The sequence below is a fragment of the Geotrypetes seraphini genome, chromosome 2 (genome assembly GCF_902459505.1).
Source record: "Geotrypetes seraphini chromosome 2, aGeoSer1.1, whole genome shotgun sequence".
NCBI lineage: Eukaryota > Metazoa > Chordata > Amphibia > Gymnophiona > Dermophiidae > Geotrypetes > Geotrypetes seraphini.
In genome coordinates this window covers 426167954-426194314 of record NC_047085.1, presented here as the reverse complement: position 1 = coordinate 426194314, position 26361 = coordinate 426167954, and the positions used below count along the sequence as shown (strand labels likewise).

Here is a 26361-nt window from a genome sequence, read left to right as displayed (position 1 = left end):
CTCGCAGAGGTAACCATATTGCTCTCAGCTCCAAGTGGTTGATTGACCACCCCCTCTAAGATGGGGACCACTGCCCTTGCAGCGGATGTCCCTCGCAATGATCTCCCCAGCTGAACAGACTGGCATCCATTATTAGAACTGCTCACTGGGAGATGTGTAGCGGCATTCCCCTCGTCAAGGACTATAGCTCCATTCACCAGTCCAAGCTGCTCTATGCCTTGCCTGACCATAGCAGTGGGAGGTCCAGGGCATCCAATTGTGGAGACCACCTTGAAAAGAGTGACTCCTGAAGAGGGCACAAGTGTGCTCTTGTCTAGGGGCAAGCAGTTTTGTTTTGCATGCTTCCGCGAGGAAATTCCTATTCTGTGCCATCTCAAAATGGATTCCTAGATATTCCAGGGACTGAGTCAGGATCAAGTGACTCTTCCTGAAGTTGATTACCCAGTCCAAAGTCCGTAAGAGCTGGATGACTTGATCCACCGCTGTCGCTCCTTCAAGGGAACCTTTATGAGCCAATCATCCAGGTAAGGATGACCTTGAATTTCCGCCTTGCGAAGGTGTGCTGCTAGCACAACCATCACCTTGGTAAAGATTCGTAGAGTTGTTTCTAGGTCAAAGGGAAGAGCACAGAATCAGAAATGCTTGTCCAGAACATGAAACCTCAAGAACTTTCTGTGAGCCAAAAAGATGGGAATGTGCAAGTATACCTTAGAGCAACCGATAGACCTACCGAACCATTTCCATGTGGAAGCAGGGAATCTTGAGGGATGCATTGACTGACTTTAGATCCAGAATTGGTCTCCAGTCTTCTGAGTCTCTTTTGGGCATGATAAAGTATATTGAGCATCTGCCCAAACCCCATTATCCTTGTGGTATGGGCTCTATTGCTCCAAGAGCAATGAGCCTCTGAACCATTGCCCGCACCTGGTATGCCTTTTCCGGTTTCCCTGCTGCAGGAGTAAGAAATAGGTCCAGAAGGCCCTGGTAGAATTCTAGCTTGTACCCCTTTCTGAATGACCTCCAGCACCCACCCATCTGAAGAGATCTGTGTCCAAGCCTGCCAGTACTCTGCCAGCCTGCCCCCCCCCCCCTCTCGGGGGAATGGCTGCTGTCTGATATCATTTATGTTTCTTGGAAGCCACAGAGGAATGGGATCCAGATGCTTGGGATTGACTGGTGCTCCTGAATCTTTGTCTTAGGCCTTGGAATGTCCTCTTACTGGAAGATGCTCACAAAGACTGGCAAAACCGCCAGGAGCCACAAATATTTCCTCTACCGGACCACCTTGCATTCCAGGATCTGCTATCTGGTAAGGATTTCAGCTTATGATTAATCACACTAGCCATGAGATTGACCAGGTCCTTGCCAAAGAGCAACTTGCCTTGAAAGGGGAGTTTGCTCAGGGTCACCTTTGAGGCTGAATCTCCTGCCTACTGCCTAATCCAAAATATTCTGCGGGCAGAAATGCCTTAAGCAGAGACTTTGCTCAGGACCCTGAAAAGGCTTAAAAGAGCATCTACAACATTCAACCCCCTTCAAGAGGGGGGTTAGTGTTACTGTCTGGATCCACAATATAAAATGCCACTGCTGTCACTTTCAGTCCCAGGACAGCAGTCTCAAATTGTTGTTTGAAGACAGTCTATTCTGCAGTCCTGTGTGCCTTTGAGGACTACTCCCCTTTCACTAGGAAGTGAAGTTTGTTCCTTAACCTGTGAATCCATTTTAGGTGTGGCAAACTGCTACTGGAACACAGTATCCATTGGGTAGAACTTAGCTATGGACTTAGCTACTCCTATCCTCTGGAACTTCCTAGTGATCTCTGGATCAGAAGGAAAACAGGCATTCTGTTCCTTAGTGCTGCTCATGAGGAGCACTGCATCATGGGCTCCAACTATAATTCCTGGAGCGCCTCCACAATTAAACTTTGAAGGCCAGAGAATTTGAACAACCTCATCCTCAGTCCACCAGCTCTTGGGTCCCCATGAGATCTACATGGTTTCTAGGGGCGGACCGTGTCTTTTGCTGAAAAACCTGGCGCCACTTCAGCTGAGGTTCCTTAAGGGTTAGGTCGACTTTTGAAACTTAAAAAGGCTTCATACATCAGGAGCGAACCACTGCCCAGAGAGTACTGGTAGGGTCTCTAGCACTGGCTTCTGGTGTTTTTCCATCGGCACGCGACTGTGCTTCACTGGGGATGCCAACTCCTTTCTCTGGCTCCTGCAGGAATTTCTGGCCCAGAAAATGTTCCAACTGAGCACCTAAACCACCAGAAGCATAAAGGGAAACAAAGCCTAAAGCTCCTCTCCCTCTCTCACACGCCATGCAGCACGCGGTACAATGACCCCCTCCAGATAGGCATCCACCGCAAATCTGGCATGAATCCAAGGGATCTCTACCTGAGGAGTCATCTATGCTGTTTTCTGTAAAAATAAGGGGTATTGAGGTAGTTGGAGGCTTTTAAAACAAAATCAGGAAATCCAGATGGCCACCACGATAGTAATTCTGGCACTAAAAATGGCCCGTGGAGAAACAACTCCCTCAAACTGCAGGGAAGGGGTTTGGGGAGGTGGGGGGCCTGATCCCTAACCTCAAACTGTTAATGTCTTTTAAGGACCTCACGATTCTCCCCCATAGGCTGCAACAGCCTTCCTCACTGTGCCATGTGTCTGTGCTGGAGCTGCATAGGGAAAACTCTGATCAGAAGTGAGAGAAGATTTCTGCCTCAGACAAGTCTGGAGTCCAACAGATGGCTTGTTTCTTTGGACTGCTGTCCAGTCCCCATTATGGAACTGGACCCTCAGACTCCTGCCGGAGCCATGCAATGTCAAGGGGGGAGGGGGAGGAGCTCTGTCGGCCCTGATCCTGGATAAAACCACCATGGGAACTGCTTCATCTGCAGTCAAGCCCACTGAGTCTGTATCTTCTCACTGAGTCTGTATTTCTTACTCTGACTTTAATCCTGGGGTAACCAGATAATAAAAAAACCTGAAAATAATAAAATTAAACTTGAGCAGAACAGATAGGCTCTCTACTCCTTGCTTATACAGAGTAAGACTGAGGGGATGGAGCTCATCCTAGAGTAATGGGAAGTGTGGCATGAAAACAAAACAGTGGACCTCTCTACAACCCTTTCGGCTAATGAAGGTTTTACCTGCTAGTCAAGACTATCAGTCCTGTTGCAAAATTAAAGAAAGCTATCTAATATAATAAAAAGCTAGGCCGCGTGCGTCGGTTTTCCGTGAGCTGTAGCGACCCATAGGAAGTGCGCATGCGTGGCTTACGGTCTGGCCTGCTCCCTGTTGAAAGACGCAGCGGTGGCTACTCTCACGATCCCCGCCTGCGTTCCCTCCCTTCCTGTAAGTTGGCCGTCCCCACCGCCGTCGTTCCCTTGCGCACCAGTGCTCCATTATTGCTCTTGGCGTCTCCCTTACAGTAACTTTGCCGTCGCCGCAATGTAGGGACCCACAGGTAGGAGTGCGCATGCCCCTACAGTACTCTCTCCGCTCTCTCTCTTCCTCCCCCCCCCCCCCCCGAGGCGGATGTCGACCGTTGGGGCCCGAGTCAGATGTCGGCCGTGGCGGCTGCTGGCCGCGGCAGCCAAACCCGGACAGCATTTTAACATAAGTAGGGCATGGAGTTCAGGAGGAAGGTATGGGGGGAGGAAATACTGCACAGGGAAGTGGGGTGGGAGGGAAATGCTGCAACACACGGAAATGGAGGGGCAGAAAAGGGGTTGATGGACAGGGGAAGAGGTGCTGATGAACAGGGAGGGGGGGCAGAAAAATGAAGACAGGCCTACTGCTGGACAGGGGGAGCAGGAAGGAGGTGATGATGGACAGGGGGAGGTAAAACAAAGGGAGAAGGGCTTCTGCTGGATAAGATGAGCAGTGATGGGGTGGTGGAGGAAACAGGGGAGGTAAAAGGAAGGGAGAATGGACAGGGGGAGCAGGCAAGGGGTGGTAGTGGACAGCCAAGGAAAAAAAAAAAAAGACATACAGAAATACAGAAAGCGGCTAAGGAGAGAGAAAAAAAAAAATAAAGACACACACACACATATATTCTAGTACCCGTTAATGTAACGGGCTATAAGACTAGTGCATATATAAAGCGATACTATGCTTGAGAATGGGCTTCTTTATAATCAATTTGCTGTATATATTCATGGTACAGCAAATTGTTCTTCCTCATATCAAGATTTCAGCAAAGTTATTACCAGAAACAATGCACAATTAGATGAATGTTTTCAATCAGGAGCACAAGTATCCAAACATTTTATTTACTGTATTGATCATACCTTTTCACTGTAATTTGACTGCTTCAATCCATTGTAATGATATACCGTAAACGACTCTTGAACTCGGGAGTCCTGAATGTCAAAGACAGGTAGAAATAATGATTCTTACATCAGCATCTTTCTCATGGGCCTTTTTCTCTTTTACACTCTCCAAACTTAAATACCTGTCCTAATTGTAGTTGTTAGCTTTAAGATCTTTTTTTATTGTTGGGGAAGGTAAGAAATTTTTAAGCAACAACAAAATAAAATCATCCCTCGTAGTCACCAGAGTTTTGCCCATAGACTCTCACCTTCATAACATTTTACCTTAGTTTAGGAACCTAGGGCTAGATTCACTAAGGCCACGGATCGGATCGGATCCGTGGCCGGAGGGCTGATTCACAAAGCGCCTCATACAAATGAGGGTGATCGTAATTATGTCCACCGACCGCACTGATCGCTCTCCAGCGATCCTGACGAATGTGCAGATGCCGGATAAAAATAGTTTCTGGTTGCTTGAGAGTTACCATTAAAAATAGGCCTAATACTATATCCCATACTATGCCACACCAAAGACTGTTCCAAACTACCAGATATGTGGTAGGGAAAGCGTAGGCATACTTGAGTGTGGAGTTCCAAATTTACACTTACATTTCCACCAGAAGTTGATTTTATTTTCATTTTTATTTAAAGTATTACAGTATATCTTTGATTTTTTTTTTTTTTTTTTGCTGACTGCTTGAGTGTTCCGGTTGCTTGAGTTCCGGTTATAATAGTCTACTGTATGCAAATCAATCTCATGCATATTCATTGTGGGGATCTTGAAATCCCGACTGGGTTGTGGATCTCGAAGACCATGATTGCCTACCCCTGGGAAGGACAGACAATAGCTTTTTGTCTATTGCTGAATGGGAAGCAGCGATAGTACCAAGGTGAACTCTGATTGAAGTAGTTTTAAGACCAGAGTTGGAAAGGTACAGGAGGTACTCAAGCACCTATGGTAGTGGGTATGTGACCGGATCTAGGGAGTAATGATCACACCAGACTGTGAGGCGAGTCCACTTGAAACGGTAACAGTATTGAGTGGATGGTCTTCTAGAAACTTCAATAATGGCTGACACTGAGCCACATAAATCGAATCTACTTAACAATGAAACCAATGTTTCAGGGTAAGTTGTTTCCATTTGTTGATATTGTTACTTTGGGATTGTATTCTGGTGATCGATTAAAATTCAGTTTACAAATTAGAAATGTAGTCAGGTCATGTTATTATCAATTACAGATGATATAGCAGTTAAAAACCCTTTTAAGGCCCTGATTATCCAGCAGAGTGGATACTCAGGTTAGTTTGGAAAAGAATACACTTGGTTCAAAATAAAGTGGCTTGTTTGATATCTGGAAAGAAAAAAAAAATTGACCATATTTCTTCAAGCCTAGCAGAACTGTACTGGCAATCTGTTTCAGCAAAAATTACTTTCAAAATGGCTATGACGTAAGTACAAGGCTTTTCCCATGAATTCTCCTAAATATCTATCAGACATGATAATTACAAGTGTCTCAGTGCTCATTACTCTCATCTCAACATTCTCTTCTTCAGTTCCCTCCATTAAATTTAGTTAGATTGACTTCAGCAAGAAAACACACTTTTTGCTATGCAGGATCTTTTTTGTGGAACTCCTTACCGATAGATATCAGTAGTATTAACAACTGTTGGTTTTTCATGAATACCTTTGGAAGTTCTTAATTATGATGGTTTTTTAAAACTGTAATATTTGTTATGTTTTGTAAATTGTTTTGTATATAATTGCTATTTTGTTGAAAGCCACTTTAAAACAGTATTCTATTAAGTGGTATATCAAGTTAATAAATCAAATCAAATGACCCGTACAGCACCCGTAAATGACTTTAATCTGTTTTTGCCATTTCCTAAAATCATACTTTTCTATTTCAAGAAAACCTCTGATTGTCCCTATAGCACTGCTAGTAAAATGACTTACTTTGGTGAAAATTCTAGTCGGTTCCCAAGGCGTGTCTATTGTGCCAGCCAAATTACATATGATTATAATATTGTTAATAATGAACCTTGGTTTTCAGAACACCTATCCCAATCTGCAGAACAAAAAGTACCAGGTACCACTGGGATGAATATCAGAAAATCAGACCTGGCATGCATCTCAAAACAACAAGGAGTTTAGCTGGTAGCAATGAGAGCCATTTGTACCATATCACAGTTTTCCATCATATTGCTCTAAAGTGTTAAGTAGATTGAGATGGTTTGAAACCAGCTCTTGGAGCTTCAATACAAAATAACATCAAGAAATCTAGTTTAATAACATAGTATCTGTAAAACAGAGATCTAAGCAAGTATTTTAGTGTATTACTGAAGAAATAAATGGAATATTTTGATTACCAAGAACCAAAATGTTGAAGTTATAAGGGCTTTGAGCTATATGGAACATGCTTAAGAGGAGATATCCTCTTTTGTCATTTGCCAAAAATGATAGAGACAATTTGTATAAGACCCTTTAGTACAATTTTGATAAATACTAAAATGTTCTTCATCCAGGAGACTTCAATATACTAGTAGTAAATAACCACAGAGAAAAGATATAAGAAAAAAAAGATAATACCTGTTCGGGAAAAAATTCTTGGAGAAAGGGATTTAGTAATATGATTCCTAGTCCTTCTGGGTCTAATTTGATTTTCATGAGATTTACACTAAAATGCAAAAACACAGGACATAAAAGAAATGTATAAGTATTTAACATTTTAGGTTTGCATGTTTAAACTATGTGGTACCATAATACTTAGGGCTGCCAAGAATATTTAGGCTGCTCTATTTTAAAACGTAATGACAAATACATAGGAATGGAATGTCATGTGCCAAAATCTAATTATTTTAAAACAGAGTAATCCGTTACTATTTCAGACAAAAGTACTGATGTCAGCTGGTAGACTGCTCCTTATTAGGTAAAATCTTTTCAAAGGAAGATTAGAGTCTACAAATCTGAGGGTGAGGCACAACAGATGCACTTTACATGAGTAGCAAGTTCTTCAAACATATTAATCCACAACAAAAGCATGCTCTAGTTCTTAAAATCTCAGCAATGCAGAAATATATCCAACGCAAGCTGCAAGGAAAACTGAAACGTGACATTAAGAGACCCTTTTACTAAAGCCTAACATGTGCTAAATGCTGTGTGTCATATTTTAAACCTTTTAGCATGCACTAAGCTTTAGTAAAAGGACACTTTGATTTTAAACTGCCCATATTAGTGAACCATATGCAAATACTACAAACTCCACAGAGTGAATAGTATACAGATACTTTCATTTGAAAGCTATCCTAAGAAAACTACTGACATGCACATATATTTGTATCTTCCTAACTTGTGTGGATATATTTTATAATAATAATATAATCAATTTTATATCCCACAATACCTTACTTGAATATATACCGGAATTTTGGGGTCAAAAATTGGCCCAAAAATGGGGGTTCCGGTTTATATTCAAGCCAACAATACACCCCCTTCCAAAATTATTGCTGGCTGCCACCATCAGGATCTGCACCATGCCCCTTCCCTGCCCTAGCCTCATACCTCTGCTGCCGATCCCCAGTGGAGGTGCAGCGGGCAGGAGCGAACTTTCCAAGTTCCTGCCCCGCTGCTAACTGGCTGCCATGAGTTTCTTTGGCCGATGAGCAGCATGAGCAGGTGTGCGATTTAGCGCTGCTGCTCATTGCTGAGTGGCTTCCTTATAGGCTCCCAAGAGTCTGACGGGGAGTGAGGGAGGGCAGGGTGCTGGGTGCAGAGCCTAAAAGGGGAGAGAGGGAAGGAAGGGTGCTGGGTGCAGAGTCTGACAGGGGATGGAGGGAAGGAAGGAAGGAAGGAAGGGGGCTGGGTGCAATGCCTGTCAGGGGAGGGAGGGAAGGGTACTGGGTGCAGTGCCTGGCAGGAAGGGAGCTGGGTGCAGAGCCTGACAGGGCAAGGCACTTGAATATTAAGCTGCCCGACTTATATTCGAGTCAACCATTTTTTATTTTATTTTTTTTTTCTCCTTTATGGGGGAAAAGGGGGGTCTCGACTTATATTCGAGTTCTTCTAAATGTTGGATATGTAAAAGAGTTTAGTAGCAATTCACTTACGGTTTTATCCCAAATACCAGCCAGAGAGGATAAAGTTTTATCCAGGAATCTTTTATGAACACATCCTTTCAACGTGGGAAATGAGAACAAAGAAGCTCCGCGTGTATAGTAAATTCGCAGAAAATACAAAATGTTTTGAAAGTAAATAGGTGCAAAGCCTAACGTCGTTTTATAACACAGACAAGCAAATTTAAATATTATTTAAATTATATTTAAATATTATTTAAATATAATTTTTATATGTTCAATTTTTTCAAGCCGAAAATCAATTGAATCGCTGTATTTTGAATAATTCTCAGTCTCTTGATGGTTTTTTAAAAAAAATAAGATTCCAGGTAAATGATATTACAATAGTCCAAAATATAAGAGATTGAACTAATAACCTGAAAGATGAAAAGTCAAAATATACCTTTAGGAAGCGCAATTTCCAGAATATAGTACCATTTCTTAACCAGAATATACATATGAGCTTCAAAAGTTAGTGACAAATCTAAAGTGACTATTAAAATTTTTATAGTGGGGTCAATAATATAACACCGGTCAACAAGCATTTAACTACTGCAGTTCTGTCATCTGTACCTTAACAAGGGCCACACGCTGACTCTAAATCTGAAAACAGTTTTCGTCTATCACATCCTGTTTTTAAGTTATGTGTCAGTTTATGTTTATATCATTTCGTCAATAATGCTACCATGAAGCGCCAGTATTTTATACTTCTTAAGTTCTCAGTAGCAAAGAAAAACTTTTTTTTTTATTAACCAGTGTAATTTATCCCATTTAATACTAAAGAAGTCTCCTTGATTTTAAGTGGACTTGGTACGAAAACCTTTGTTTTTTCTGAATTCAGTTTACGTTTGAAATTCCTGGCCCATTTTTCCATGAGATCAAATATAGACATAATATAATTTTTTGTCTCAGAAGACAGGAAGATAATAGGTATAACAGTGGAAATATCATCTGCATCGATGTACGACTAAGTTCAACTTAGATAAATTATGAACTATATAAAGATTAAAAAGAGATGGGGACAATGGAGATCCCTGAGGGACTCCACAGGTCTTACTCTAAGCTGAAGAATAAACTTCATCATTAAAGACTTGGTAAGTACGGTTTTTTAAAAACCCTTAAACCAATTCAATACACAGCCAGTAATTCCTATGGCATTTAAACACTCAAGCATAATACTGTGATCTACTAAGTTGAACGCATTACTCAAGTCGTATTGCAGAATTAATGCACTCTTTCCAGTACTAAACAAGTAAAATATATAATCCAGAGATGCTAAAACAGTTTCAGTACTGTAATTTGCACGGAAAGATGATTGGCTTTTATGCAAAATATCAAATTTTTCTATTTAGTCCATCAGATCAGTATTGACCAGACCTTCCATCACTTTAGCAAAGAAAGGAATATTAGCTATAGGTCTGTAATTAGTTATCACTGAGATGGATTCTTTATGATTTTTTTTTACAATGGGAGTAATAACAATTTGACCTAATTCTTCAGGAAACTTTCCATTAAGCATTAAACATGTGATTCATTCAAAGAATGCACATAGATACACACATCTTGCACTGAAAATGCCTCCCTCTATAGTTCATGACTTGAACATTTATCTGCATATAGGACAAGCAATTTTATACAAGCCAGTTTCCATTTGTGGAAATGATTTTGAAAATTACCCTGAAAACTTTATAGAGAAAGGGAAAGAAAACCTTGGTATGCTCAGTGACTCACTAATTAGGAAGCTCAGTTATTTACATAGAGTTCAGATGTGGTCTGTTTGTACACATGACATTTTTATATATAACGCAGTTAAATACTTGCAAACAAACCACATATAAACTTGTATTATCTTAATGAAAATCGCAAAACAGAAGATTTACTCCCCATTTTTACAAAAGTGTAGTACGGTTTTTAGTGCCAGCCATGGTGATAACAACTCCAACTCTCGTAGAATTCCTTTGAGCGCAGAAGCTGTTACCACCGTGACCAGTGCTAAAAACCACACTACACTTTTGTAAAAGGGAGCGGTAAAAGAACAAAAAAGACTTATTTTTCTTTGGAAAATTTTTTCCATTTATAATATAATCTGACTACTCAAACATTTTCAGAATTTCAGTGATAACACTTATATTTCTTCAGTTAACTGTGTTATTTTTTCACTCTACTGTTAAGTGATTCTGCCAAGTGACGAGCTGGGACAGGAACTGGTTAAGTGGAACATGACAGAGGGTAGTAGTCAATGGAGATCTGAGGCAAGGGATGTTACCAGTGGTGTGCCTCAAGGTTCTGTTCTTGGGCCTGTTCTTTTTAACATTTTTAAAAGTTTTATTGCTGTCAGGTAAGATTTGCCTCTTTGCAGATGATACCAAAATCTGCAATAGAGTAGACACCCAGGATGGTGTGAATGACATGAAGAAAGAGCTAGCGAAGCTTGAAGAACAGTCTGAAATTTGATGCTTAAACATGCAAGGTCATGCATTTGGGCTGCAAAAACCGAAAGGAATGGTACAGTTTAGGGGGTGAAGAACTTATGTGCATGACAAAAGAGCAGGACTTGGGTGTGATTGTATGTGATGATCTTAATGTACCCAAACGGGTTTGTTTTGTTTAATTATCTCCCGTTCTTATCCAGGGCGAGTTACAATTTTACATACAAAATAATACGTTACATTTAACATACAAATCACATTAACACAACCCTCACTTTAACCAAAATACACACATACATACAAAGTATAAAAATACAAGTAATATACAAATTGCTTCAACAACAAACATCGGAATACATCAGAGTATAAAAATACCTACGATATACAAGTCACTATCATGATGAGTACCATTAAAACCAATGACACAAAACAGACCATGGAATACAACAGTCACCACTACTACTCCCTCGAGCACTCTCATACCCCATATTTCATCATACAAAACAATTGTCTTTTCAATATTTTCTTAAAGTTCTATAAATTCTGCTGATGGGGGATATATTCTGGAAGGTTGTTCCATTCCCTGGGCCAATGCAGTGAAAAACACTATTCCTAGATGTTGAAAGCCTCAAGTTCTGCACAAATGGGACAGACAAGTCCAAATGCTCAGTAGACTGAAGCAAGCAAGCTGACTCATGTGGCACGATACTCTGGACCAGAAGTTTGGGGGCCAACTTCTGAAGGCACATGAAGACGTTTACCAATATCTTGTGACGTATCCTGTTCCTTAACTTCAACCAATATAACTTTATAAAAAAAAGTCAGTTACATGTTTACGTCTACCCAGTTTAAACAACGATCTTACCACTGAATTCCGGGCCACCTGTAACACACACAAAACTGACTCAGGTACTCCCAAGACACCATACTACAGTAATCAAAACCAGATAATACCATCGACTACAACACTATTCTAAACACTGGAGCCGCCAAGTAAAGTCTGAGTCCATTCACTAACCGAAGATGTAAATAAACTTTCCAAACTACTGCTATCACCTGCCCTCTCATGGTAAGACCAGAGTCTACAAGCACGCCGAGATACTTCACCTCCAATTTCACCAACACTTTCTCCCCCAGTATCTCAACTGCTTCCGGGACATTAACGCCTGGAGTCCTCGCAACACACAACACCTGCTTCTTCTGAATGCTTAACTTCAACCTATTACAGTCCATCCAGTGTTTTATCGTTCCCACTACAGACTGTAAGCGTGACGATGCCTCATCAAAATCACCATCAAAGGGGAAAAAATTGGATATCATCTGCGTTCACTCTGTAGAATACAACGAGGTCTGATAGCAGTTTACACAACGGTACAAGATACAAATTGAATACAGCTGCAGAAAGGGCTGATCCCTGAGGGATCAAGGTGGTAGATTTAGTAATAACATTAGAAAATACTTTTTTGTGGACAGGGTAGTGGATACCTAGAATAGCTTTCTGGTGGAGGTGGTGGAGATAGAAACAGTGATAGACTTCAAATATGCATAGGGTAAATACAAAGGATCCCTATGTAGCTCAAGATGAAATAAAAACAAAACTTAAATTATTTCAAGGCTGTTTCTACATGATGAAGGCAGGAGTGATTCTTAGAGTGATTCTTAGAGTTGAGATACGAGGGCAGTACTAGCTAGACTTCTACAGTTTCTACTATTGAGATAATGGTTACTGTGGATGGGCAGACTAGATGGGCCATTTGGCCTTTATCTGCCATCATGTTTCTATGAGACAGAAAAGGAGAAAGCCATTGCTGTCTCTGGGATTGGTAGCAGGGAGCCTTGATACTATTTGGGATTTTGCAAGGTACTTGTGACCTGAATCAGCCACTGCTAGAAGTAGGACACTGGGCTAGATGGATCATTAGTCTGACCCAGAATGGCTATGTTCTGTTGGGATTTTTAAATGCTAGTTGTTGCATATAAATCTATTTTACATATTCAAATGCTGCTATCCAGATAGAGAATGGTGCTGAATATTTGTGGAATGTGGTAACTACTACCAGCTTTATGGTTAGCTGTGATCTTCAACTGTTATAGTAGGACAATCTTTTTTTGCTGGCCTAAATGTATTCACATAAGCAGCTAAATATCACTATCTGTTGAGTTAGATAGAATGCATATAATCAGTTCTCCCTCTACCCTGGTGCCATCTGGATAGTGCCAAGGCAGTGTTTAAACGCCCCTACAGCCATTTCTTCCCTCAGCTTTGGAACCAGCTACCCACACAGATAAGGTCACTAGACTCACTAATGTCCTTCTTTAGAGCAATAAAGACCTTCCTCTTCCAACAATAGGGCCTCAACTGAACAGCTTCCTCAATTTACTCTCCAATTACTCTTTGCTATGACTAGGCTGGACTCTCGAACAGTTCTGTAATTGTTTAGATATAACCTAATTGTTGTCATGACTATTCTGTTCTTAAATTGATTGTGAATGTCAAATTGTAACCCGTTCTGAGCTTCTGGGAAACTGGGAATAGAAATAAATAAATAAGAATTTCAGTAGCACTATCCAGCAAGTGCTGCTGAATATTTATGAGCAGGGTTCTTACCTGTACAACAGCTGCAACTTTATGGATAAATGATTTGGAATACTGACACAAGTTAAGTATAACCTAAAAGCAATCATATTTTACAATCAAATCAAAAGGAAGCAGATTCTAAAGAGGCTGAGAATTATTTTTCTACTCAGGGGGCAGATTTGCAAAACTAAAATCTGCCTTTAACGTGCTTGCTAAATGGTTTAGCGTGCATGTATGTTAGCAGCGGATTATTAAAACAGCTTACCATGGACTTTCAGAGTTTTCCAGCAGTCTCAGATACTGCCATGTAAATGTAGTTCAACAAGTTCATTAATATTAAAAGAGCACTCCAAGTGATTCTCTATAATCGTCAAGTGATTCTCTAACCTTGTTGTGCCACATTTGCAGCCAAAATTTGTCGTTGTCTTACTTTCTGATCAGTGCCTGAGTGCTGATTGGCTCATACACTGACAGGAAAAAGCAAGGCTTTACAGCTCAGACCTGTCGGAATGTTTTGCTGCCATCAAGCAACCTCCCGATACCCTCCCTGGCAGTTGAAGAGATGCCCACTCCCTCCTGCCACCAAGCAATGCCCCCATGACACCTCACGGCAGCGGGAAAGATGCCCACTCTCTCCCACTTCCAAACAATGCTCCCCTGACATCCCCCCAGCACTGAGTCAATCAGAGCTTTAGGCCCCTTCCCAAATGCACCGGGGAGGGTCCTAAGGCTCTGCTTGGCCCAGACACCTAAGGACCCTTTCATAGGAGGGGCCTTAAACAATTTGGGCCAATCATAACTTTAGGCCCCTCCCTGGTGCATCCCAGGATGCACTTGGAAGGGGAAGGACACCATTTTGAAGAGGCAGACCTGCTGGCCAGAGGGAGTAGGCATTCTTCCGGCCAACCATCGTAAATAAGGTAAGGGGGATGTCACAGGCGCAGTGGGTGTCGGTGGGGGAATGTTGTGTGGTGGTGGGAGGGAGTGGGCATTTCTCCTACTGCTGTGAGGGGGAGGGGGTTGCTTGACTTTGGCAGTGGGTATCCCTCCTGCTAATCTTCGATTTTTTTTTTTGTTGTTGTTGTGTTTATTCTGCACAGGTGTTGATCGCTATCACCAGCACATGCAAATTTAGCAAGCCTTTGCTACTTTCTGCCAACCTCATTTGCATGCATGTTTTTTTTGGAGAATGACTCACCTTTTTGAAATCATAATAACGGTTGTGACAGAGGCCCATCGTTTTTTAGCGCAAAGTTTTGAGAATCTAGCCTTATGTGTCTGTAATATCATAACCCTGTGACCACAAAGCTATTGCTTCTCCCCACTGGGGAAACTAGAATTATAAGATAGAGAATGACATGGTGGTGGCTAGCTGCGGGTAACCTGCCAAAATGGTGAGGAAAAACTGTGTTCACCGTGGCTACGGGGACAAAGCCATTCACCTCCCCGTGGATCCCCGGCAGCGGCTTCAGCAGGGGACAGATGGGCAGGGATCCCCGGTGGTGCCTGCAGCTTTTGTGGATGGGTCGGCTTCGGGGGAGGAGGGTGCGGGCGTGGCAGGCAGGGATCCCAAGTGTGCAACTTAATTTTAGGACAAAGCTGGAAGACAGGGAGGGGGAAGGAGGCACAAACAACACAGAAGGAAGGGAAGGGGCATGAACATGGGACACAGAAGGACAGGAATAGAAAGGGAGAACTGATGGGCATGAGTATGTGAGTGAGAGGGTGCACATGGGGAAAGTAAGAATGGAAAATTGGGCATAGAGAGAGGCGTAAGGTAAAGATGTATGGGGGACTAAGGATGAAAGGTAGAAATGTTGGATATGGTAGTGGAGAGGGCAGATTGAAGGGGATGCAAGGGAGAGGAATATTGGACATAGTGATGGAGGGAGAAATGTAGCATTGTACTGGAGAGGGGTGAAAGAAGGAGAAATGGGCTTGGGGCTGGTGGGCAGTGGTGAAATATGCTGCACATGATCTGGGGAATGGAGAGGGAGAAATGTTGGATGTGGCAGTAGAGGGGGTGGGAGAAATGCCTGGATTTCTCAGAACAGATGGACAGTGAGAGAGAGAGAGGGGGAGACATATTGCCAATAGGGGTGGAGGAGAGAGAGGAAGAAAAGTTGGACTCTTGGAGGAACAGAAAGAGAGATGTTGGTTGGGGAAAGGAATAAGGTCTGGAGGAGAGGAAGCATGCAGGAGGCAGAAATAAATAAATATTGGATGCACAGTCAGAAGGAAATGCAACCAGAGACTCATGAAATCACCAGACAACAAAGGTAGGAAAAATGATTTTATTTTCAATTTAGTGATCAAAATGTGTCAGTTTTGTGAATTTATATCTGCTGTCTATATTTTGCTCTATATTTGTCTATTTTTCTATAGTTGTTACTGATTGCATATTTTAAAGTCATCTGCTTTGACCTCTTTGAAAATACTCCCAAATATAAATAATTAACATTTTTTCTGTGTACAGTGTGCTTTGCTTTTTTAAAATTTTGTGTATTAAGATTATATTGTGTATGTATATGATAAATGGCTGGAAGAAATTGCATTACAATTATTACTATTTTTATGGGGCTGGGGTCTGGGGCAGATCTTGGGCGGGGGTACTCAGTTAGTATTTCTTAGGCTTAGGGCAGGGGTGTCCAATGTCGGTCCTCGAGGGCCGCAATCCAGTCGGGTTTTCAGGATTTCCCCAATGAATATGCATGAGATCTATTTGCATGCACTGCTTTCAATGCATATTCATTGGAGAAATCCTGAAAACCCGACTGGATTGCGGCCCTCGAGGACCGACATTGGACACCCCTGGCTTAGGGTGCACTTGGCTTGAAGAAGTTGAGAAACACTGCTCTAGAACATCCCAAGGGCTCCACAAAATCAAGTTATTTTTGGCCTCTGAAGCCAAAAATAAGGGAAAAGAAAATCTATAAATAGCAAAAGTAAATATATAGGGCTCCTTTTACAAAGCCACGCTAGCGGGGTTAACGCGCGTGACTTCTTGGCGGAACCACTGTCCGCGCTTTTCAATCTCTCCCTTAGTACGGGTATAGTCCCGTTGGGCTGGAAAACGGCTAACGTCATTCCACTCCACAAAAAAGGTTGCAGAATGGAGGCTACAAACTATAGACCGGTGAGTCTCACATCAATAGTGAGCAAGCTGATGGAAACTCTAATCAAACGTCAATTGGATACGATCCTGGACGAGGAGAATCTACGGGATCCCCGTCAACATGGATTTACTATGGGAAGATCCTGCCAATCCAACCTGATCAGCTTCTTTGACTGGGTGACAAGGAAGCTGGATGTTGGGGAGCCCCTGGACATTGTGTACTTAGACTTCAGCAAAGCTTTCGATAGCGTACCACATCGCAGGCTGTTGAGCAAAATGAGTTCTATAGGATTGGGTGACACTTTGACAAAATGGGTTGAGAACTGGCTTGGAGGCAGGCGTCAGCGGGTGGTGGTGAATGGCACCCCCTCTGAAATGACGGAGGTGATCAGTGGAGTGCCGCAGGGCTCGGTCTTGGGCCCGATCCTGTTCAATATATTTATAAGAGACTTGGCAGAAGGGCTTCGAGGTAAAATAACGTTATTCGCAGATGACGCCAAACTATGCAATGTAGTAGAAAGGAGTGCAACGGTCAAAAACTCAATGTCCGACAATATGAAGCACGACCTTCTCCTATTGGAGCGCTGGTCTAGGATCTGGCAACTAGGTTTCAATGCCAAAAAATGCAAAGTCATGCACCTTGGCAGCCAAAATCCATGCAAAACTTACACCCTTAATGGCGAGATCCTAGCAAGGACTGTAGCAGAACGGGACTTAGGGGTGATCATCAGTGAAGATATGAAGACTGCCAATCAAGTGGAACAGGCTTCATCTAAGGCTAGACAAATCATAGGGTGTATACGTAGGGGTTTCGTCAATCATAAGCCTGAAGTCATTATGCCATTGTATAGATCCATGGTGAGACCCCATCTGGAATACTGTGTACAATTCTGGAGGCCTCATTACCGCAAAGATGTGCTGAGACTGGAGTCGGTCCAGCGAATGGCCACCCGGATGGTCTCAGGACTCAAGGACCTCCCGTACGAGGAACGGCTGGATAGGTTGCGGCTATACTCTCTCGAGGAACGCAGAGAGAGGGGAGACATGATCGAGACGTTCAAATATCTCACGGGCCGTATCGAGGTGGAAGAAGATATCTTCTTTTTCAAAGGTCCCACGGCTACAAGAGGGCATCCATGGAAACTCAGGGGAGGTAAGCTGCATGGTGACACCAGAAAATACTTTTTCACCGAGAGAGTGGTGGATCGCTGGAATGGCCTTCCACTTCAGGTGATTGAGGCCAGCAGCGTGCCCGATTTTAAGACAAAATGGGATCGACATGTGGGTTCTCTTCACAGAGAAAGGTAGGGGAGGGTCATTGAGGTGGGCAGACTGGATGGGCCGTGGCCCTTATCTGCCGTCTATTTCTATGTTTCTATGTTTCTATGACTTTCATCACGCACTAACCCCTGCTCTGGCGAAAAACTACCGCCTGCTCAAGAGGAGGCGGTAACAGCTAGCCTGTTTGGCGGTTTAGTGCGCGCTATTACACATGTTAAACCGCTAGTGCATCTTTGTAAAAGGAGCCCATAGTATGTATTTTTCAGGGTAGTCAGAAGGGGCAAAATATTCATCCTCCAATTCCCCCCTCCAAAAAATCTAAACAAACAAATTGTTGTAGTTCAAAGAACATACTGAATAAATTCATGTAAACCAATCTGAGCACCCCTGGGAGAACGGTATAGAAAATTGAATAAAAAAATATTCAGAGAATTCTCTATTTAAGTCTCCAGTACATAGGCATATCCATCAATGTCCATTGTAACAAATGCAAAATATTTTTTTTATTCACTTCCTACATTTTTCAGACATAAATGTATTTATTTTTGATAGAGGCTGACAGAAATCTGAGTCAGACAGTTGTAGCAGTTAAGCAGCTCCCGTTATTTCCAAACAGAATGCTTTTTATACTTGTGGAAAAGTAGAAAAACTGTGATTAAGCTCTTGGAACATTCCATTCCACATCCCTCTGCCCATCCTATGCTAGGTTGCCCAAAATATTCTTTGTTCTGCATGATCTTGGAATCTTATGCTATGAAGAAAGGAGGAGTATAGACTTAAAATTTCACTTAGGGTTGCCAATTTATGAAACATTCTTTAACTGACTGCCAATTTTTTTTTATGTACACACAATCTGAAAGCATGCAAGAAAACAAAATTCCCAAATTAACTTGTTGCCATTCTTTGGTCGATTGTTTTATATACTATGTTTTTGCTAAATATCTACTCTTTGTACAGTTTGCTTGTTATAAACCACTGAAGTGTTAGTACCAAGCAACTATTCTGAACAATATAGAAAGAAAGATGATTCTTAGATAATATGAAATATAACCAGAGACCAAGAGAATGTGGCAGAGGCATACAGAAATATTCTCAATTGTACTGGGTGCAATTAGTCTTATAAAAAATGAATATGAGTGCATCTTAATATGTTGCCAATGCATATTAAACCCTAAGAGAATGACCTATGCACAATGGAAGGTCAAGTTGAGAGCTAGCAGTAAATGTCGGAGTCGGAGATTAAGATATCACATATAACCTGGCTTACGAATGAGGCTCGTTGTTCTATGTGCAAAACTGAGCCACTCAACGATACTGACCTCAAGGAAAAACAACAATTATGTAAATTCAAGGTGTCTCTCATCTTCTGCTTCTCTCAAGGATGATAGACCTTTCACCACCATATTTAGACTGAGCTGCTAGATCCTAACAATCCCTGCTTTTCCGCTTAACTTGCTTCACTGCCTATTACCTCCCCTGAACTCATTCTCTTTCAATCGATAATCTTGCCATTACTGGACTATTGCAACACACTGCTATCAAGAATTTCTGTGAAATTAAAAAACTCCAACTGATACAGACACCACAGCACGACTCGTTCTACAAATCAAGATTCAACCATGTAACTCATGGAGCTACATGGCTCCCAGTAGAAAAATCGGTAAAATTTAAGCCGTGCTATTTCACATTTTGAATAGTATATGGAGAAGGCCCCAATAGTTTTCCCAGATCCACAGAACTACTAGGCAGAACAGTCAGTCAAACATTGCAATGCTTATCATCTGATACTATCTTTTCAATCACTGAAAGGGGTAAAATATAAGACAATTCATTGTAACTCATTTAACTACCAAACAGCACAGTTACTTACCGTAAAGCACAGTTACTTACCGTAACAGTTGTTATTCAGGGACAGCAGGCAGCTATTCTCACAAGTGGGTGACGTGATCCAACTGAGCCCCGATGTGGACGCCTCACAAGCAGTCTTGCTTGAAGAAACTCGAAGTTTCGAGTCACCCACACCGCGCATGAGCAAGTGCCTTCCCGCCCAGCGTAGGGCGCGTCTCCTCAGTTCAGATAGCTAGCAGAGAAGCCAATCCAGGGGAGGTGGGTGGGATGTGAGAATAGCTGCCTGCTGTCTCTAGATAACAACTGTTACGGTAAGTAACTGTGCTTTATCCTAGGACAAGCAGGCAGGTATTCTCACAAGTGGGTGACCTCCAAGATAACCAAAGCGGAATGGTGGGAGAGTTGGCAACTTAGGAGAATAAATTTTGCAATACTGTTTGGCCAAACTGTCCATCCCATCTGGAGAAAGTATCCAGACAATAATGAGAAGTGAAGGTATGAACCGAGGACCAAATGGCAGCTTTACAAATCTCCTCAATCGGTGTCGATCTGAGGAAAGCTACAGAGGCTGCCATAGCTCTGACCTTATGGGCTGTGACTTTACTGTGAAGGGGCAATCCAGCCTGGGCATAGCAGAGAGAGATACAAGCCGCCATCCAGTTGGAGATGGTACGCTTAGAGCTAGGACGTCCCAACTTATTCGGATCAAAGGAGATGAAAAGTTGAGGAGCAGTTCTGTGCGGTTTGGTGCGTTCTAGATAGAAAGCCAAAGCACGCTTACAGTCCAGAGTATGAAGAGCTGATTCTCCAGGATGAGAATGAGGCTTTGGAAAAAACACTGGAAGAATAATGGATTGATTGAGATGAAATTCCGTGACATCTTTAGGGAAGGAATTTTGGATGAGTGCGAAGAACCACCTTGTCATGATGGAACACTGTAAAAGGTGGATCCGCAACCAATGCTTGAAGCTCACTAACTCGATGAGCAGAAGTGAGGCCAATGAGAAACACCACTTTCCAAGTGAGATACTTCAGATGAGCCTTGTCAAGAGGTTCAAATGGAGGCTTCATAAGCTGAGAAAGAACAATATTGAGGTCCCAAACCACTGGAGGCGGTTTGAGAGGAGGATTGACATGGAAAAGTCCTTTCATGAATCTAGAAACCACAGGATGAGCAGAGAGAGGTTTCCCTTGAAGGGACTGATGGAAAGCAGCAATTGCACTAAGATGGACTCATATCGATGTAGATTTGAGGCCAGAATGAGACAGGTGCAAAAGATAGTCCAAAACAGAAGATAAGGAGGAATGTTGAGGCTCCTGATGATGAGAAAAACACCAAGTAGAAAATCTAGTCCATTTTTGGGTATAGCAATGTCTAGTAGCAGGTTTCCGTGAAGCCTCCAAAACATCCCTCACAGCTTGCGAAAACTGGAGAGGTCCCAAACGTTGAGAGGAACCAAGCTGTCAGGTGGAGAGACTGCAGGTTGGGAAGAATCAGAGATCTCTGATGCTGTGTAAGCAGTGAGAGAAAAACTGGTAGAAGGCAAGGCTCCCTGCTGCTGAGTTGAAGTAGAAGGGCGTACCAAGGTTGTCTGGGCCACCGAGGAGCAATCAGAATCATGGTGGCATGGTTGGACTTCAGCTTGACTAGAGTCTTTTGAATGAGAGGAAATGGAGGAAACGCATATAGAAATAGATTAGTCCAGTCAAGAAGAAAAGCATCTGCCTCGAGGTGATGAGGAGTGTAGATCCTGGAGCAGAACTGAGGCAGTTTGAAGTTGTGGGGGGCTGCGAAGAGGTCTATCTGAGGCGTTCCTCACAGAGAGAAAATGTGATGAAGGGGCGTGGAATGGAGAGTCCATTTGTGAGGCTGTAGAAGACGACTCAAGTTGTCCGCTAAGGTATTGTCTGCCCCCTGAATGTAGACAGCTTTGAGGAAGGTGTTGTGGTGAATTGTCCAATCCCAAACTTTCAGAGCTTCCTGACAGAGGGAGGCCGATCCCGTGCCTCCCTGTTTGTTGACATAATTCATGACGACTTGGTTGTCTGTGCAAATGAGGACTACTCGGTCTTGAAGCAGATGTTGAAAAGCATGGAGAGCATTGAAAATCGCCCTGAGTTCCAGATTGATGTGGCACTGGCGATCCGCACTGGTCCAATAGCCTTGGGTGCAGAGACCATCTAGATGAGCCCCCCAAGCGTAAGTCGAAGAGTCGGTCATGAGAACCTTTTGATGGGGAGGGGGGGCGTGTGAAACAGTAAGCCTCTGGATAGATTGGAAGAGAGCATCCACCAGCGAAGAGACTGTGTCAGAGCAGGAGTGACCTGGATGTGACAAGTCAGAGGGTCGGAAACCTGCGTCCACTGAGATGCCAGGGTCCACTGAGGAATTCTGAGGTGAAGTCTGGCAAAAGAAGTCACGTGTACTGTAGAGGCCATGTGGCCCAGAAGAACCATCATGTGTCTCGCCGAGATGGATGGGCGAGAGGACACTGAATGACAAATACGGAGAAGAGATTCCAGACGTTGTGGAGGGAGGAACGCTCTGAGTTGAATAGTATCAAGAACAGCTCCGATGAAGGGAAGAGTCTGGGAAGGTTGCAGATGTGATTTTGGAAAGTTGATCTCGAACCCCAGACTCTACAGGAACCAGATAGTGCACTGAGTCGCCAGGACGACTCCCTGAGGCATGGAATCCTTTATGAGCCAGTCGTCCAGGTAGGGAAACACCTGAAGACCATGGGTCCCGAGTGCTGCGGCCACCACTAGCAGGCACTTGGTGAAGACTCTGGGTGACGATGCCAGGCCGAAAGGGAGCACTCAGTATTGATGAAGAAGATGTCCCACCTGAAATCTGAGGTATTGACGGGAGGCCGGATGAATGGGAATGTGAGTATAGGCCTCCTTGAGATCTAGAGAGCATAACCAGTCGTTCTGCTCAAGGAGGGGATACAGAGATGCCAGGGTCAGCATGCAAAACTTTTCTTTGACCAGATATTTGTTGAGCACCTTGAGATCCAAAATAGGACGCAGATCGCCCGTCTTCTTCGGAACAAGGAAGTACTGGGAGTAAAAACCCTTGTTCTGTTGAGCCAAAAGAACAGGCTCGACAGCCCGGAGCTGCAGCAAAGCCTGAGCTTCCTGAAAAAGAAGGGCGGTCTGGGCAGAGGAGGAAGGATACTCTCTTGGAGGATGCTCCGGAGGAACTTGATGGAACTGAAGAGAGTATCCCTCCCTTACGATGGAAAGGACCCAGAAGTCGGAGGTGATAGTCATCCATCGGTGGTAAAAATGAAGGAGACGACCTCCGATAGGGGGAAAAAACGGGGAAAGGCAGAACGACTGACGTTATGCTTTGAAAGAGACAAGTCAAAAAGGCTGAGGAGCCTTGGGGACAGAAGACGGTTGAGACTTCTGTTGCTGCTTCTGGGGATGCTGCCTCTTATCAGGCTGACGGATGGAAGGAGCCTGTTTTGGTGGAAAACGCCGCTGGTAAATCAAAGGCGGGCGTGAAGGACGAGGAAGAGCTGGCTTGGGCTTCGGACGGAGAATAGATTGGAAAGACTTCTCGTGGTCCAAAAGTTTCTTAGTCGCCGCCTCAATGGACTCATCGAAGAGGTCAGTGCCAGCGCACGGGACATTAGCCAGCCTGTCCTGCTGATTGGGGTCCATTTCAATGGTCCGGAGCCACGCAAGGTGTCTCATGGCTACTGAGCAAGCAGTAGCCCGAGCAGACAATTCAAAGGCATCATATGAGGACTGCATCAGTTGCAACCGGAGTTGGGACAACGAAGCCAGGACCTCCTGGTATTCAAAATGGGCTCGAGAATCCAAGTAGGGCATGAACTTGGGTAGGATAGACAGGAAAAATTCAAAATAGGTAATAAAGTGAAAATTATAATTGAGAACTCTGGACGTCATCATAGAGTTCTGATAAATGCGCCTGCCAAACCTGTCCATTGTCTTGCCCTCTCTGCCAGGTGGAACGGTGTCATATACCTGGGAGGGGTGAGAAAACTTCAATGAAGATTCCACCAAAAGGGATTGATGGGATAGCTGGGCACCGTCAAACCCCTTATGATGGACCGTGCGGTATCTGGCATTCAATTTTCCCAGAACAGCGGGGATGGAATAGGGTGTCTCCAAACAGCGGACAAAGGTCTGATCCAGCAGCTTATGAAGAGGAAGCTTGAGGGATTCTGCAGGAGGTTGAGGGAGATGCATGGTCTCAAGATACTCCTTTGAAAATTTGGACCCAGTGTCCAGTTGAATGTCCAAATCAGCTGCCATCTGACGAAGAAAAGAGGAAAAAGACAGCCGGTCAGCCAAAGCAGGGCCTCGAGAGGGACTCGAGGACGTCGAGGCCTCTTGATCCAACGAGGATGGGGATCTAGATGGAGAAAAAGACCCCACCGTGTCCTCGAGATCCGGCAGTGGAGGAGGCGAAGTAGCCGGTGGAGAATACTGAAGAAAGGCTGCTTCCGATGAGGCGAGGCATGCCTGGATGAGTGCTTCGAAGAATGCCTCGTTCGATGATGCGAGCTGTGCCTCGAAGTAGGCCTCGATACATGAGGCGAATGTGTCTTTGCTGAGGCCCCAGAGAGTGGATAGGGCTGGAAGCGGTGGATCGAAGCAGAGGTGGTTGACTGGAAGAACCACGAGGCACTCGCAAAGACTCAAGCCCTTGCATCGAGTGGATAGGTTTCAATGGAGGCACTCACAAAGACTCTACACCTTGCATTGAGTGAATTGGTTCCAATGGAGGCATGGGCAAAGACTCTGCTCCTTGCGATGCATGCATCGATGCCAGACCAGACACTCGCAGAGACTCTGCTCTCTGTAGAGAGTGTGCGTACTGCTGGGGCACCGGAGGCGGCTCGACCTCGCGGGAGACCTCCGCGTGCCCAGGCTGGATTTGAGAGAGAAGCTTCGGCCCCATTGTGGTAAAGAGCTGAATGAACTGCTTCTCAAGTAAGGTCTGGAATGAAGCCGGCAAGGATGGACCCGCGTCTCCAACGGGACCACCTGCACGGGGTTCGTGCTCCCTCGATGCAGTGTGCAAGTGCTTGGACTTAGAAGCCTGGGGCACTTTAAGCACTACCAGGGGAATGGGCTGCTGTGCTATCTGACCTGAAGAGACAGAGGAAGGCACCGCAGCCGGCGTCGAAGACAGAGATGGTACAAATGAGGCATGTTTGATGAGGCTCGGAGTAGAAGATGTGGAAGCCTGGAGAGCCTCGGGTGAGGTCGATGGTGAAGCACCCTTCGATGACGAAAGCTCCATCGAAGACTCCATGCTGAAGAGCTGCTCCCACAAGATGCAACGATGCTTGAAAGCACGGGCTGTAAGTGTTGAGCAAGGCCGGCACGATTTTGGGAGGTGTTGAGGCCCAAGATACCGAAGACAGCGTCGATGAGGGTCCGTCAGTGAAATCGCGCGCTGGCACTTGGAACACTTTTTAAAACCAGTAGCAGTTCGGAACATAGGCCGGAAAAGCTCCGCCGCAAGATCGAGGCCGCGGGGCTGCGGCCACGTGGCCTGCCCAGTCGAATGGACGGAAGAAATTATTATTTTTTTTTTTGAAAAACAAGAAAAGTACGACGAAAATCAGTGATTAAGAGAAAAAGAACCCAAAACCAAGGACTTTAGAAGGCAAAAGTGAAAACACTTCACGCAGAGTTGAAGACGGACTTCTCGGCTCCGCGGAAAAGTAAGAACTGAGGACACGCGCCCTATGCTGGACGGGAAGGCACTTGCGCATGCGCGGTGCGGGTGACTCGAAACTTCGAGTTTCTTCAAGCAAGACTGCTTGTGAGGCATATGCATCGGGGCTCCGTTGGATCACGTCACCCACTTGTGAGAATACCTGCCTGCTTGTCCTGGGATAACATGTGTTATCCAGGGATAGCAGGCAGCTATTCTCACATGTGGGCGACGTCATCCACGGAGCCCGGATGCGGACAGCCTCGCAAGCAGACTTGCTTGTAGAAAACTTCAGAAGTTTTGAGTCTGCACATGCACGTGTGCCTTCCCGCCCATCACAGGGCGAGTCTCCTCAGTTCAGATAGCTAGCAGAGAAGTCAACCAGGGGAGATGGGTGGGTTGTGAGAATAGCTGCCTGCTATCCCTGGATAACAACGGTCACAGTAAGTAACTGTGCTTTATCCCAGGACAAGCAGGCAGCCTATTCTCACATGTGGGTGATCTCTAAGCTAACCAGAATGGGATGGAGGGAGTGTTGGCAACTTAGAAGAATAAATTTTGTAATACTCTCTGGGCAAAATGGCCATCCCGTCTGGAGAAAACATCCAGACAATAATGAGAGATGAAAGTATGAACCGAGGACCAGGTGGCAGCTTTGCAAATTTCCTCAATAGGAGTGGATCTGAGAAAAGCTACTGAAGCTGCCATGGCTCTGACTTTGTGGGCTGTGACTTGACTCTGTAGATGCCTAGGTATAGCAGAAAGAGATACAATCAGCCATCCAGTTGGAGATGGTTCGCTTAGAAATTGAATGTCCCAACTTGTTTGGATCGAAGGAGACAAAAAGTTGAGGAGCAGATCTGTGTGGTTTGGTGTGTTCTAAGAAGAAGGCCAAAGCATGTTTGCAGTCCAGAGTATGAAGAGCTGATTCTCCAGGATAAGAATGAGGTCTTGGAAAAAAACACTGGAAGTACAATGGA

At 44.0% G+C, this 26361-nt stretch overlaps 1 protein-coding gene across 2 annotated transcripts in view; it reads right to left on the bottom strand.

Annotated features, from left to right (window-relative positions):
• Nucleotides 1-26361, bottom strand: part of MINDY3 (MINDY lysine 48 deubiquitinase 3) — a 394770-nt gene that overhangs the window by 4732 nt on the left and 363677 nt on the right. For both annotated transcript variants that reach the window (XM_033931199.1, XM_033931200.1), the window contains 2 exons: nucleotides 6904-6991; nucleotides 4295-4366 (listed from right to left, as the gene is read on the bottom strand). In XM_033931199.1, the coding sequence (XP_033787090.1) occupies nucleotides 4295-4366; nucleotides 6904-6991 (160 nt within the window). The remainder of the gene's footprint in view (nucleotides 1-4294; nucleotides 4367-6903; nucleotides 6992-26361) is intronic.